This window comes from Monopterus albus, unplaced genomic scaffold (assembly GCF_001952655.1).
Source record: "Monopterus albus unplaced genomic scaffold, M_albus_1.0 scaffold258.1, whole genome shotgun sequence".
Classification (NCBI taxonomy): Eukaryota; Metazoa; Chordata; class Actinopteri; order Synbranchiformes; family Synbranchidae; genus Monopterus; species Monopterus albus.
The window spans coordinates 644,867-660,324 of record NW_018128138.1 but is presented as its reverse complement, the minus strand read 5'-3'; the positions used below and the strand labels follow the sequence as shown (position 1 = coordinate 660,324).

General features: G+C 40.5%; 1 protein-coding gene across 4 annotated transcripts in view; it reads right to left on the bottom strand.

The window, feature by feature from the left end:
• The window catches only part of nrp1a (neuropilin 1a), a 79,620-nt gene that overhangs the window by 52,407 nt on the left and 11,755 nt on the right, over positions 1-15,458 (bottom strand). For all 4 annotated transcript variants that reach the window (XM_020621331.1, XM_020621333.1, XM_020621330.1 and 1 more), the window contains one exon: positions 3,639-3,820. In XM_020621331.1, the coding sequence (XP_020476987.1) occupies positions 3,639-3,820 (182 nt within the window). The remainder of the gene's footprint in view (positions 1-3,638; positions 3,821-15,458) is intronic.

The window sequence follows — 15,458 nt, the reverse complement described above, 5'->3', positions numbered from 1 at the left end:
TGTGTATGGTGGGATAGAAACTTTGGTTGGGTGCTGATTGATCTCAGCTGCATCCTAAGGAATGTAAGTAGGCGGGAAGAATAGTATATAATACACAATGTTAGAAAGATCAGATCAGATCATTTTGGCTGCTGCTGTGATCTCCAGATGCGCATCTGTGAATAAAAGGTAATTATAATTAAGTGCACTTTGGTATTTTGTGGTGTTTTGTGACTGAATATTCTTTCCATCATCTGAAACCCGATGAGGAAGTGGTTGACTTCCGACACTCAGCATCCATACAATAATAATAATAATAATAAAGACCAGGATAACATAGTATGGATACTGACTCAGCATCCATACAATAAAAACTAGAGAAAGTAATTTTCTGGAGAAAATGCGTATGGATGCTGAATGCTCAAAGATTGTCCTAAAAATGCTGAACATTTTTACACGTGAAAGGTTTTTCTAACTGAAAGTGTACTGAAGTAGAATTTTCCCATTCATTTGAATGGGACAAAAGTTTTAAAATAAAGCTAAATATTTCAAAAGTATGAATTTAAGAACAATTCTGAAGAGAAGCATGAATGTCCTTGAAGAGCTGAACATTTTGATAGCTGAAATTATGCTGAAGTAGAAGTTTCCCATTCATTTGAATGGGGCAAGATTTTCAAAATAAAGCAAAATATTTCAAAAGTATGAAGTTTAGAATATTTCTAAATAGAAGCATGAATGTCATTGAAGAGCTGAACATTTTGATACCTGAAATAGTTCAAAGTATCCTGAAGTAGAATTTCCCCCATTCATTTGAATGGGGCAAAATTTGCTGAAAGAAAGTTAAATATTTTTAAAATTATAAATGGTACAAAAACAAATAAAGAAGCCGGAATGTCCCAGAAGACCAACATTTTGATACCTGAATGGCTTTTCTAGCTGAAAGTATAGTGAATTTATTAAGATGTGAGCATTTTCCCATTGGTCCCCACAAAGTAGGTAAAAGAAGTAGGGTTGTGTGTATGTGTGGGTGTGTAGGTGTTTGTGTGTCTGTATGTATGTGTGTGTATGAGAAAGAAAGAGTAGTCCTACACAATGAATAATACTAGAGTGTGGCTATTGAAATGAGGCATAAAATGCAAATGGAAATTATACAAAAACCATAAAAAATATCAAAAAGCTGTTTATGGTATGAATAGCTGAAGAGTTGCTGAATAGTTACTAGTTGAAATGGTGGTTTTAGCTGAAGGTATGTTGAAGTTATTAAGAAGTGAATATTTTTTCCATTCATTTGAATTGGGCAAAAGTTGCTGAAAAAAAGCTAAATATGTTAAAAAGTATAAATGTTACAAAAAAGAAAAATACAAGCAGGAATATCCAAAAAGAGCTGAACATTTTGATACCTGAATGGCTTTTCCAGCTGAACGTATGCTGAACTTATTAAACTTTTCCCATTGGTCCTCATAATGTAGGTAAAACGAGTAGTGCTGTGTGTGTGCAGGTGTGTATATAACTGTGTAGGTGTGTGCGTATGTATGTCAGAGTAGTCCTACCCACTGAGGAATGCTAGTGTGGCTATTGTAATGAAACATAAAATGTAAATGGTAATTATGCAAAAACCGCAAAAGATATCAAAAAGCTGTTTACATTATGAATAGCTGAAGAATTGCTGAAAAGGGAACTCTAGAATGTGGCTGCTGACTCAGCATCCACACAATTAAAATCTAGTTGAACTTTATAGCCCATAATGACAAACAGAAGTATTCAGACTCTACTGTGGCAAACTGTGTATCTTGGACATAGTTTAGAAAGACACAACTGTGTATATACGGCCCCAAAAATTATGCTCCTGGTCAGGATGAAAACCAAACCAGGAAGTCCAAGGAACTGTCTGTTAACCTCTGTGATAAAACTGCAGTGAGGCATAGAATTTAGCAAGGATATGAAACCATTTCTAAAGCTTTCAGTGTTCCCAGTGGCCTCAGTTATTATGAATTAGGAGACGTTTGCAACCACTTTCTACAAAGTACTGTGTTAAGGATCTGAATGAATCAGATGTGTGCACAAAGTGAAGTGCTCTGAATACCTTCTGAAACCACTGTGGCTTTGTATTTCTCTTTCTGCCTGGTGCTGCCACATACAGGTACACAACATACAGTACATGGTTCATAACAGATCTCAGAGCCCCGTTCTTCTTGGCAGTCAGTTAAAACAGACTCAATTAAAAGCACAATAAGCATCTGAAAGTACCGACACAACCATTCACTTTTCTTCATAAGGAGATGGTGCTGGGTGCAAAGCACCAAGACAAAAAAATCCTGGGCTTAATTTATAGCAATATCCCCTTTTCCCCCAGCCATGATTTCCCTTTGGATTCCATCAGCAAAACCCAGATTCTTATCTACTGTAGCTCAAACTCTGTAGTCCTGACTTTCTATCTTATATCCACACTACATCCATTTTTCGTGATAAATCTGTTTTTCCTGGTATCTCAGCAGTTTCTCCCCTGTTGCCACTGGGCCTCTAACATGCCTCATTTATAATCAGCCCTGGCTTATAAATGAGACTGGGAACTACCAAGCTAATGCGGGGAAGAATGCGATAGATTTAACTGGCCTACTAAGAGGAATGAGGCAGCACTGATGCGTTAGCATGCGTCTGGGTGGAGTGTCACTTTGATCTCATAAATCGGCCCACCCTCCACCAGCTGTACTGCCGTGATGGTGACAGGCATAAGCCCAGATACATAAACACAAATGCGAACACATTCTATCTTAGATTAAAAGGAGGGGGGACCTTGCAGGGCCATTCATTTTGGCTTTGAAGTCACTAGGATTTATCCTGTAGAATCTTGCTGAAGTTAATTAATGAAAATAGGGTATAGTAACACCTATTTATTCTCCAGCTACATGTATGGGTTATCCTCTCCTGCTTCTTTCAGTCCAAACTAGTAAGGCCAACAGGATATTCTGCTTTGTGTTGGACATGGGTCTAACACATATTTGCATTAGACTCCTCATACCTGATTACCAAATAAAATTGCCCAGAGATCTTATAGCACAGAAGCACTCAGAAACTTCCTGAACCTAAATACTGTTATGTGTATTGAAATCACTTTCTCCAAAACAAGCTGGTCATTGATGATAAAAGCAGGTTCATGTTGATGTAGTGCTAGATTGATATCTGATAATAAACTAACAACATTGGGTAAATCAAGCTTAGCAAATTATGCTTACTGTACAATCATTCATACAAGATCAAAACAGCAAAATAACAAGGTCAAAATAACAATTATAGAACATATGGGGCTACAATTCATTAGCTGTGAATGGGCTGCTTTGATGCTTTGGTTCCTTAACTAATTCACAAACAATGGCATTAGATGCTCTTTCTTGCCACATTGTCAGAATTATTCCTCCAGCTTTCATATAGTGTCCTACTGTGCTGGTATGATGGATTCAGCTAAAGACAAATGATACTGAAATTTTTTTTTTTTTGTGATGTGTGTTTTAACAGTATTTTTGAAGCTACTTTAAGACATCACAGGAATAATTTTAATTTCAATACATCTAAGAATTAAGTATTAATACAAAGCAACATACTGAGCAGGAGATGACCATTTTTTGTGTTGTTTTTAGCTGCAACTGTACTAGGCCACACACCTGTCTTGAAGATCTCGTATCGGATGGAGAAACCTGCTCCATGGGTCTCATAGTCAGACACAAACTTGATGAAAAGCTGGTTTCCAGAGGAGACGACTGGAGAAGGGGCAATTTTTCCACAGTACTTCCCCACCAGCTGACCGCTCTCATCCACACCATCCCGCACCTCCACGTAGTCATATCTGAGCAAGACATGAATGAGACAAATGAAGAGACGCAGTGTCAAACACATCGCTTTACAAAACCTGTTCTTTTTTAGGTTTGACATTCATTTGATTTCTTTGTCCTGTTGAAATAAATTAGGTTTCTGTCTATGTTTATACTGTGCATGCACGGTGATAAACATGCACACAAACACACTTATATCCATACTCAGAGGAGCACATAAACTCAAAACAACACAGCATGTTGTGCAGGTAATGTAGTGGAAATAAAACACTGTGTACTAATGAGGTCTCAGGTTAAAACTCAGAGAACAGGTGGGCAGGTGGTGCCTTCATTATATCGACCTGGCGCACATACACACTGCGGAGGTTTGTACTCCCAGCAGCATTGAGATCAGGCTTATGTAACAGCTTTACAATAACTACTGAATTTCACCTGAACATTTGTTTGTCTCATGTTTGAGCACAAGAACACTGTCAATGTGTGTCTGTTCTGCGAGTCAGTATAGGAGCTGAAAGTGATTATATTCTGGCTTTTGGCATAGGGTGGTCAAATAGACAGAGCAGTTGTTAAAGCTATTAAACACAAACACATCACCACCATATTCAGTTTCAGGGCCACAGCTACTGAGGGGAGCAACCCCCTAATTGAATCGGCACAGAATTGGGAGCAGGAGAGGTAACAGCTTTGAAATTATACTGAAAACAGGAGTCATGATGCACACACACACACACACACACACACACACACACACACACACACATCTTAACATAGGTTAACCTGACTTCACTGAACTGATGATAAAATTGAAATTAAAAGTCTGACCACCCTCTAGCTCTTTGTTTTCAGACAGTTGTTAATAGTGTACCTTGAATACATTCAAACTGTGGTTTATACTTGTGCCTGGATATTTATGTGTGCATGATGACTCTTCCATGTTATCTTTTGACTGTGAGCGACAGGGCGAGTGCCTCTCTAAAATCAAATTTGGGGTCAGGTTTCCATCATTCCTAACTGCTCATAATGCCATTCCCACCATGTTTCTAGTTATGCAGGCCACTTATCCACCATGTTCCTGTCTCAGTGCTAATGACCTGTAGTGGTTTTTCATCTTATCAGAAACCAGATGAAAAAAAGTGCTATTAACACACAGCAAATCCATAAATCAATTTGTACAGCAGGTTTGCAGGCACATTCAGTCCCACAGGTGCTCTGTCTCAGAAAATGTGTGACCCCTGGGCAAAACTGCCTTTTTTCATAATTTTGCTTGATTCCCAAATTACTAATATAACATTACGGCTCTTTACAACTCACTTCACAAGATTTCACACAAGAAGGTGATTTAAACTTTGAATGATGAGTCAGGGTGGACTAAGTCTACCCAATACTCAGCCTTGCTCAGAGCACCAACAGATGTGTTGTGGCCGGGGGCATTTAGATCAGTCTCATAAATTATTCTCATAAATGATTAACCACCAATTTAAAAATTTTAGTTAATAATTATAAATATCAAAATAAATGGCAGTGATTTAAAGCAATTCAATGCTGTTATAATTATATTACAACCAGATTGATAACACCAATGGAATAGCAATGTAATAAAAGTAAATAGGCAGAGACTGGCCTCAGATAATATTAGAGCAAAAACTGCAACAATCACTACCAGTCACTCAAATATAACGGTTTATTATACAGCACAGCATCAATCATACAGCCAGTACTATGAGAGTTAATAAACACAAGGAACAAATGATAAAGTCTTGGATAGACTGGTGCAGCTATGTACAAGTGTGTGCACAGATCGGTATGTATGTGATGTGTGTGTAGTGAATCAGAAGCAGCGGTGGTTCTAGTTTCACACCCGACCCTGCTTTGCAGTGAGTTTTCTTTCCCAATTGTTCCCTATTTGTGCAATCAATTTCTCTGCTTAGCAGTTCATCTCTCCTGTCCATCTTTTAGTTCCCTGCTCACACAAGAAAGCATCAATCTTTCTGTGGCACTGCTCTGTTCTATCAGCAGACTTATAATTCACCTTAGACCCCCTGTCTGCAACTGCCAAAAGCTAAGCACTGCCAAAGGCCTAAAAATGGATAGAGTGATGCATCACTGAGATGAAGAAGGAGAGAAGAGCAAGCTGCAGTAAAGCTGAAGGAGCTGAGCAAGTATTTGTGTGAGTGGTTTTGCTGTTTGTGTCTGCATATGCAAAATATATATTTGCATATGCACCTTCAAGCAAGTGTGTATACATTATACAGTATAGGATGTAATCATCGCTGTACGCATGAACTGAAACCAGAGAGCTGTTGTCATTTTGCTTGTCCTCACAGACTTGTTATTCACCATCCAAACTAAAGAACTGACTTATTGTTGTTTCTATTTCCACTCCTCATATCTGCAGAAGAGTTGTTTATTGCATTTTTACCCTGGCCCATCACCAGCTCAGATAGCTCTCATAGAGGCAGCGCAGTGGGAGAGAAGCTGCAGATGGAAAAGAGAATACACCCAGGGGGTCCTCACTGCGCTCTTTGTGCGAGGAAAGAAAGAAAGAAGAGACCTCATTCTCTAAAATATCTCTATTTGTGTCTAAGTGACTGGTGTCAACCAGAACTGCAATGGATACACATTCCATTCAAGCTTTTATCATCTGAAAGATATTATGGGAAATGCTTGGTGGGGCAGTTTGGTGCCTCAGAAAGGCTGTGCCGTTACCAGCCATGTTAAATGTAGCTCTAATCCATTTTGTTAAGCACCTGTGGAGACTCAGTGATAGGGCGATGAGTTCTTACGGAGAACAGAGAATGGTTAACAACCTCTAGGATCATAAAAGAGAACACAAACACCACCTACCTTTAAGGCCAGGCTGGCCCCACTTTCCAGGGTCTGTCTCTTGACTCTGCCCTCCTGACCTGTCAAGTTAAACTAAATGCCTCTTCTCAGGGGTCTGTCTGGTGATTCTTTTTTATGTTGTGTCACTGCTGCTGTTTTTCTTATTTCTCATGACAAAACAATCCAGTAGAGCACACACACACACACACACACACACACACACACACACACACACACACACACACACACACACACAGACAGTTATGCACACCCAGTAGGCTGCTTACCACAGTGCTAATAGTGAGAGTGGTTTGCCAATCCAGTGGGGAAATTAAAGGGGAAAAGGGAAAGGTAGGGGTTGGGGGGGTGGGGTGAATGTAATTCTCAAGGACCTTCGCTTCACCAACTGAAATGCATTAGCTTGCCTTCTTTCTTCAGGCACAGAGAGAAAGCAAATCTCTAGTGTCAAACAAGAACATTAACTGTCCTTGCAAAGCCAAAGGGAAGGCAACAAACCACTGGCCTAACAATATAATGGTGAGATTGCCTGAAGCTTTCCCATGGAAATAATCTGTCCTCCTTCTATAAATGTCCGTTTGATATGGATCTACAAAGCCAGTACTATCTGAGGCAATGGAATAGCACTAAGGTTGTATAAGCCTCATACAATTGGTTAGATTTTATAATCAGTCCATTTATAAGCTCAAGCATGCTGTGGAAAACACTTTAACTAGAGTGTTTTCTTTGCTATCATTCTCTGCGGCTCAGCGATATATGGAATAAATGCCTGATGCTTTTCCCTAGCATTTCTTTCTCTATGTGTGTCAGAATATACCCTGCTACTGCACGTAAACATGTCACCTACACCATGTTAATACATCTCTGGGTAACACACGTGAAAAGGCATAAACAACATACTAGGGACAGCCCTGGGAGGCAAACTGTCAAACGCTGCCACTTGGGGCTCTGGTAAAACATCAGTAATGTTTGTACAATGGGGCCCAAGACAAGCTGACGTCCAGCTTACTCTTTTTGAGCCCGGAGGGGACATATCGTTGAAATAAAATGATCTTTCTTTCTCTACGTTTCCTCTCATACAGCCTCCTCTCTTGCATATGACATTCATTACTTCCAACTAGAATACCCTCTTTTCTTGGACCCAGTCTGGCTGTAGTGACCCTAGCATCAGAACAATCAGGTCTACATCTATGTTCTTAGCTAAAAACATTAACCCTTACTATCACTAAGATTTTCATCATAGGGGAAGCCCTTGCCATTAAAACAGATGCTTGACTGCAAGGCATAAAGTCAGGAGATTTGTAAGCTATTACCCTCTCCGCTGATATGTCTTTATTTCTGATTCATAGAAAATGGTTGCAGGAGGCCTCTGAATGTGAAAACCACCCAGTTGGATAAACAACGAACCAGTCAGAACTGATGGGATCAGAGGTGGTTCCATGTCGGTAAGGGTGGAAAGAGATGATTGCTTTGCTTGTCACCACACTGCCCCATGAATGGAAGCTGGACCTGTCCAATAGGCCTCTCTGGGTGTCACCGCCACATGGTTTGAATCAGCTCTATCATATTTTTAGCTGATGTGGCTGTTTCTGATTTTGTGGCAGCCTTGGCTATATATTTGTAAAGCATATTCACTTTCCTTAACAGCAATTATCATCAGCATTGATGGATTTAGCCAGCCTCCATCCATTAGCTTTCCTAATTATGCTGCCAAGAGATCTGCTGTTGCCAACAATCAGATTAATGAATTTGGCTATTTAGACTCAATTACTGCATCCACCCTCCCTCTGCAACATGCACAATAATCCTTTATTCTGAAATATGAGCACAGCTGACAGAATGAGAATTCTGCCTGAAGGGGGGGATCTTTTCTGCTCCCCACAGCACAGACACACAGCCACACTGGCGGAGCTGCAATGAGGGTACAAAAAGAGCGGCCCTCCGTGCTTCACAGAGAGTCCTGGATCTGTGGTCTGTGGTGACGATTCTTCAGAAATCCCCAGGCCGGCTCTGCTGCTCTGTGCAGGCGCACGCAAAACACGGTGTCTCGGCGGCGGACACAATACCGGCAGGCCCAAATCCCCATCTCGAGGACATTACACAGGACGCTTTACAGGAGATCATACACGTTCACCCATTCACACACACATTCACACACCGATGTGTGCTGCTTTGCCCTGTTTTTAGGTGCCTTTGATTTGCTTATTTGTGCTGTGTAAAATGTAATGTTTCTGATGACACTACTTTTATAATCATTGTGTGTATTGGTTCTAATGCTTTGCTGCCTTTATGTAACTTTTTATTTTAAGACTAAGTGTTCCTTGTTACTACGTACTTACCTATGCATGCACCACGCGGAGTGGTGCATGCGAAGTTACAGCAGCTGTGTCCTCGTGTTCTTTTCCGTGTTTTTATGAAGTTCTGTTCTTATGGTGTTATGTTGGTTGTTCTCTATTGCTGCTGTAACACAGAAATTTCCCCACTGTGAGATCAATAAGGTACCTGCTCTACTGTGGACTGGAGAGTGGGTGCAGGAGTTAAAAACAAGCAGTGGAAATACAGCTGACCATATAAATCTCTTGTGATTATTTCAAATGTATGACATACTGAAACTTTGAACAATCTAGTTCTGGAATGTGTTAGGCTGCTGTGGGTATATGTCTATAGGACCACAGCAGTGCTGTGCATATTTTCGGTCATGCTGGTTAGGATGTTTTTCTGTCATTAAAATTGTGATGTGTAACAAATAGGTCAAGATAATCTGATTATAAAAGCTAAATAACACATCAGTAGTTTAAACAAAAAATGCAGAAAATGTGCAGTCAGTTATTTAATTGTCTTATGCAGCCTAATGCTTCTAAAGTGAACATAAAGTAATCTAAGGACTCAGTGGTTCAATTTATTGTCAAAACTACTTAAAGTGGCTGTTTTAGTTTAAAGCAGTTTTTTTTTTGTTCTAATGCATTCAAAGGTTGTTGTGACTCCTACTACAAGAGGACATGGTTCACCACATTTTACAGGAAGTCTCTTTGCTGACATCAGAAAATACTTATACTCAGAGAAAGCTGCGTCCAAGGTTGAGAAAATCATAAAACCACAGTCCCTTTTCTATCAGACATTTTGTCATCACAAATACAGTGAGAATGAGTAAGTGCAATCAATTACAAAACTAACCATGGCATAATGAGACTATATTTAACATGTTTTCCTTGCTAAGCGAGCTTCTAAAATGAAACTGCAGTGGCCTCTAGCATACAGCAGAGCTCTACATGCATCTTAGTGTGCAGATATGACTATTCAGACTCTGAATGAATGCTTGTACAAGCGAGGCAGCCATTCCTTGGGGTAAATTTCTAAAAAACACTTCATTAGAGTAAAGCATAGTAATGGCCTTTATATACTTTCATATACAGTCATTCTGCTATTAGGGAGTATGTCAGGTACACACCCTAGACCAAAATGGGTGACCATGTAAACAATAGCAGGTTTTATGAGGGCTGCCGACCCGAGGCCCACATTCACCAGAGGCCCCATAAAAAATCCCATACTTTCCCATAGACCTTCCTATTTACTGTAAATAAAATTTTAGCTTTTTTAATTAATTTATTAAACTAATTTAAAACATTATTGTATTCTGTACAGTATGAATTATTTTAAAAATAACATCGAATTTAATATCATACTGTGGGCCATGAAATCTTGTTGCACATTCTTTGGTTTGTTTTTTGTTGTTTTTTTTCGAGTAATTGGCAGTTTACCAGTATGAAACCAAGAAGGATGGGCATTATAATACTGGACATTAACTTTTATTTAGTTTGTTGTTTGGAGTTAATTGGATAATTTATTATTTTGGGGTCTGACCAGCCATCACTGAGAAACAGTGTGTAGGTGTGTTTGAGGGACAGTAATGGTTATCTGGAGGTCCATTACCTGGAGAGACTCTGGACAGAATGCACAGACAGAATATTGAGAAGGACATGATGGTCTGTTGGTTAGCACTGTCAGCAAGAAGGTTCTGTTCTTTGAACCTCATGGCTGCCCGGGGCCTTTCGGTGTTAACATTATATGTTCTCCGAGTGCCCGTGTGGGTTTTCTCCAGATACTGCACTTCCTCCCAGAGTCCAGAGACATGTAGGTTAGGTTGATTAGTGACTCTAAACTGCCTTTAGCTATGAATGGTTGTTTGTCTCTATTTAAGCCTTTTTGACTGTAGGAAATGATCTACCTGTAACACAATGTCTACGCCTTGTCACGGGTTCCGCGTTTGTTTCCACTGCACTTCTCCCACTTTGGAGGCGAGTTCCCAGAGCTACATTTCAGTATCTCTCAGGATGTAGTACTAAATCAAATTCCAGGAACAAGAAGGGTGAGGAAGCAGGGTGGTGGGCAGGGCTGTTGCTCACGACTGGTTAAAAGGCAGCATCCTCACAGCTCAAGTATTACCGTAAAATGCATGGTGTGTGAAGATACGTACACATGGTGGTTTAGGTAAAAAGTCACAGCTTGTTATCTTACTTCTCTGTACCACATACTGTATGTGCTAAGTTCAGACAAAGATCTGAATCTTATAGTAGGTATTTCCTGGGCTTAAATGATAACCTGTGCACAATGTTCTGAGTTTGTATTGTTCAGGAGGCATACTTTTGGTAATTTCTGAATTGTGTTCACAAACAATTTTAATAATAATATTATTCAGTGACTGGGGAAGAGGACACACAAACATTGCTCTGGCCCCTTTATGCTAGTAGGCCTAGCATGTTAACACAACAGAGCCAATAAAGAAAAGAGGACATTTGGTATAAAAGTCCCATGTGTTTTCTCAAGAGACAAAGAGGGAGGGAAAAAGAAGCATCCCAGCCCATTTCAGGGGCCATTACAGGAGGGAATGGCTCCCATTTGTCCCACCTTGACATTTGAGAGGATCTCTGATTACACAGGAGAGAAGGGCAGGCAGAGGTGATCGAAGAGTGAGCCCTCCACAGGGGACTATGGCACAGCTCAGAACAGACACCACTGTTACAACAGCAAGAAATCAAGGATAAAAATAATAGGGACTGGGAGAAAGAGGGCAATGGGGCACAGCAGGGCCGATATGGATACTGTCTTTTGCTGTTTTTATCATGGCAGGTGACTTTAACCAGTGCAATCTACGGACTCTACTTCCCAAATATTACCAACATGTGAGCATTCCCACCCGGGACAAGAACACTCTGCATCATGTTTACAGTAACATACGTGGTGCATACAGGGCTGCACCCCGCCCCCACCTCTGACCACATTTCTTTGTGGTAAAGAGAGTGGTAAAGACTGTGGAGAAGATCACCAGGACTCCACTGCCCTCTCTGCAGAGCATTTACCACCACAGGGTGCGTAGGAAAGCTGCCTCCATACTCAAGGACCCCACCCACCCCCAGCACAGACCGTTCATACCACTACCCTCCGGTCGGAGGCTCAGAGGTGTGAAATGCAGGACCTCTAGACTGAAAAACTCTTTCTTTCTGACTGTCATCAGACTCCTAAACAGCTGACTCAGGATCTAACTCGTATAATTCCATCTGTACTGTTTACATACTCATTTTGCACATGCACAATTGCACACTCACCGCTGAATATTTGCACTTCACGGCTCTCTCTGCATTATATTGTGTTCTTGTTGTATTTTTATTTACTTTATTCGCTTCTTACTGACCATTTAGATGTGTTATTGCTCATCCACTTTATATTTCACTTGTATTGTGTGGCATTCATGTGGACAGCAAAGTAAGAATTTCATTATACAAGGAAACATGTTCCTAACTGTGCATATGACAAATAAACACTTTGGCCTTTGACCATTTGTAAACACACTGTCCACTCCCTGCTCTTGTCACCTGTGGGACCTGAATACAAGCACACCCTACAGGGAGGGAGGAAGCATTGTATAATGAAGACTCAAAAATCCATAACCCTCATCAAATTAACTGAGCCAGTTTACATCATTTGAGAACACAAAGCCTCATGATTTGATTTTTGTAAACTACAGAGCAACTAAAATAAAATAAAACAAATATATGATGTACATGTATGATGTGTTCAGCAAGCTGGAAACATGTGGCTTAACACAGGGCAAAAATTAGCATAGTGTCACTACATGGCTTTCAATTACATTCAAAGGACTGTCAAAAAAAATCATGTGACATATACACACACAATCATAGAGAAAGTGAGTAGTGAAGGCAGGGAAGGCAGTCGAATAGCTGAGGTCAACCAGAGGTAGAGCTTTGGTTTCTCTCCTCTCCACAATGAACAGGAAGAGAGAAAGCCTGATTGGTTAAAAAGATAAAAAAGAATGTGAAGGCATGTAAGCTGAGCAATCAAGTAGAGGGAGAAACATAAACAAAAGTTAGGCATTGTGAAAATAGTTCATAGACATAACTGGCAAACATCTGCCAACATGACTAAAGGTTGAGTAGCGTGAGGCATGTTCGCTTCCTCTCGCTCTAAGACTCTTCTACATAGCTCTGTAGTGGCTTGGAGGCTCGGGGGCATTGATGGTAATAACTGACCAGGGAATTATTCAATTAAATGGCATCCGTCTCTCCAGCCTCCTCTTTTCTCTGTGCCGCCTGCAGCCTGTGGAGGCAGGAAGGGAGTTGGAGAGCAGTCTGAACTGGTTGGACAGTGACCTGGTCACTTGGCTGGACATTGGCTGGAAGCAGAGGCGACTGTGAACATGAGGGAATGTTGCTGAGGACTCAAACTGTCCTATTCAGTGTATACAGTATGCACACACAACCAGCAGCAACCATAATTGCCTTTCAGTTACACAATAACTGAGACAAAACAGCCAATTTCTTTTTTATTTTCTTTTTTTTAACAAGCAGAGGAACAAGAGTGGTGATTAAAATAAATAGAGTTTTTAAATGGGCACTTATTGGCTAGCACAGACAACTTTGAATGTGGATTAGCCCTTTGACACAGCATCTAACGTTAAATCCACATCCCATTCTGATGTTCCCACCGTTCCCATTGTGTGCAAACAACTCAGACTTTTCAATGAAGCAGCACTTTGCAAGCCAAACATGCTGTGCTGTGAGGGCCATATGTCAAGCAATGCATCTCTTCTGTGATGCTGGGAGGAGAGGCTGAGTTCTTGGCAGGTCGAAATGCTGATGGTCAGTCAGCCCCTTGCCAGCATTTAGAGGACAAGATGACTCCTCACTTACCGGCCTGACAATCAGACGTCCCTGCCAACTTGCAGCCTGTCTGTGGTAACATATTTCCCTCTGCTTTCTGGTGAAATCAGAGGCACAGGCTGCTAATAACATGTGAAGTTCTACCCTACTGTGATAATGCCACAAAACATTGCTGTGAGGCTAAATTTACACTTTATATTTTTTTTTTTTTTTTTTTTTACAATTACTGTCATCTAACAAAAGAAATAAAGGCTTGAGGGAAAAAATGCAATTGTGACTGAAATGAAAGAGAAAGACCACAACTAATGTTGTCAATTTAGTGCAGAGAAATCAAGCAAAGAGGCATTGTGAGTGGCTCTAACTCAATCAGAGAGCAGTGGGCTACTGCCCCATCAATCACTGTCTGCTCGCCACCCCAACCACATCACACCGAGTTGAGTGGTGGAGGAACACTAGCAGACCACGACAGTCTGCTGTGCACATACACAGTGACCAAGAATAACCTTGGGGCCCTGGGGCTGAGAGATGAGGGTCCTTGGCTTTTCTTTCTACCAATCTACCCTCTTACTCACTGCAGCCAAATTTTGCTTCACCCGGAGCCCCTCTGTGGACTTGATAGAATTATACCCCCACGTCACCACTCTTCATGGATCTGTACGCCATTGGGAGTTAAAACAAAAAGTCTGACTCGACCATGCCCACGTCAATCAACATCATGATCCCCGTTCAAGGTTAGACCACAGAACGAAATTCTAACAACTGTGGAAATGCTGCATTAAAGTGTCCACGACTCTGTCATCAGCTCACCTAAACAGTTACTTCTCTTTCCTTTCTCCTCTTTGGAAGCACCTGTTTAACTACTGTTAATACTGATTCAATTCAATTTGCATTCTAACTAGTTAAAATATATATATATAGCCATTTCTCTGCAGTGTACACCATATTGTGTCATGGGAAACAATCGCCCCTATTTGGCTTTCTACTTCTTTAGGTAACTGCAGTGACCTTGCATGGCAATTTTCTTCAACCCTTCTCATCAGAAGATGCTCCTGTCGAGGTGTTAACGCCCTTGGACACCCTGGACGTCTCTGTGAGATGGTTACAGTTCCATCTTTGTTAAATTGTGCCACTTTTGCTACAGTATTCTGACTGAGCTTTGCTAATTTTCTTGTAGCCTTCACCTTTCGTGTAAAGAAATTATTTTCCTTCTAAGGCCTTGTTACATTTCTCTTTCATGTGGTGCCATTGCTGACTGCATGAAATGGGAAGGGGTTTTCTTTGTTAAATAATGCCTTTTATAATCAACTGTCTGCTGGACACCTGTTTAATGAATAATTAGCCTCAGCTGTAGTCGAATTCTTGTTCATAAGGATTTTGTTCTCTAAAATTTTGCTTTGCTCCTAAAACTGTAATTGGGGTGTATTCATTTTTGCAACATGATCTTGGATGAATTTGTCAGGGAAAATACTTTTTTGTGTGTGCAAATTAACAAATCATGGTCTGCATTTGTAGGAGCATTTTGTAGTATAGTGTCCCATAGAAAATGTTGAATCTGAAAGGAAAGTAAAGGTTTTCTGACAAATCTGTTGGGGTGTACTCATTTATGCTGAGCACTGTAGATATATATATATATATA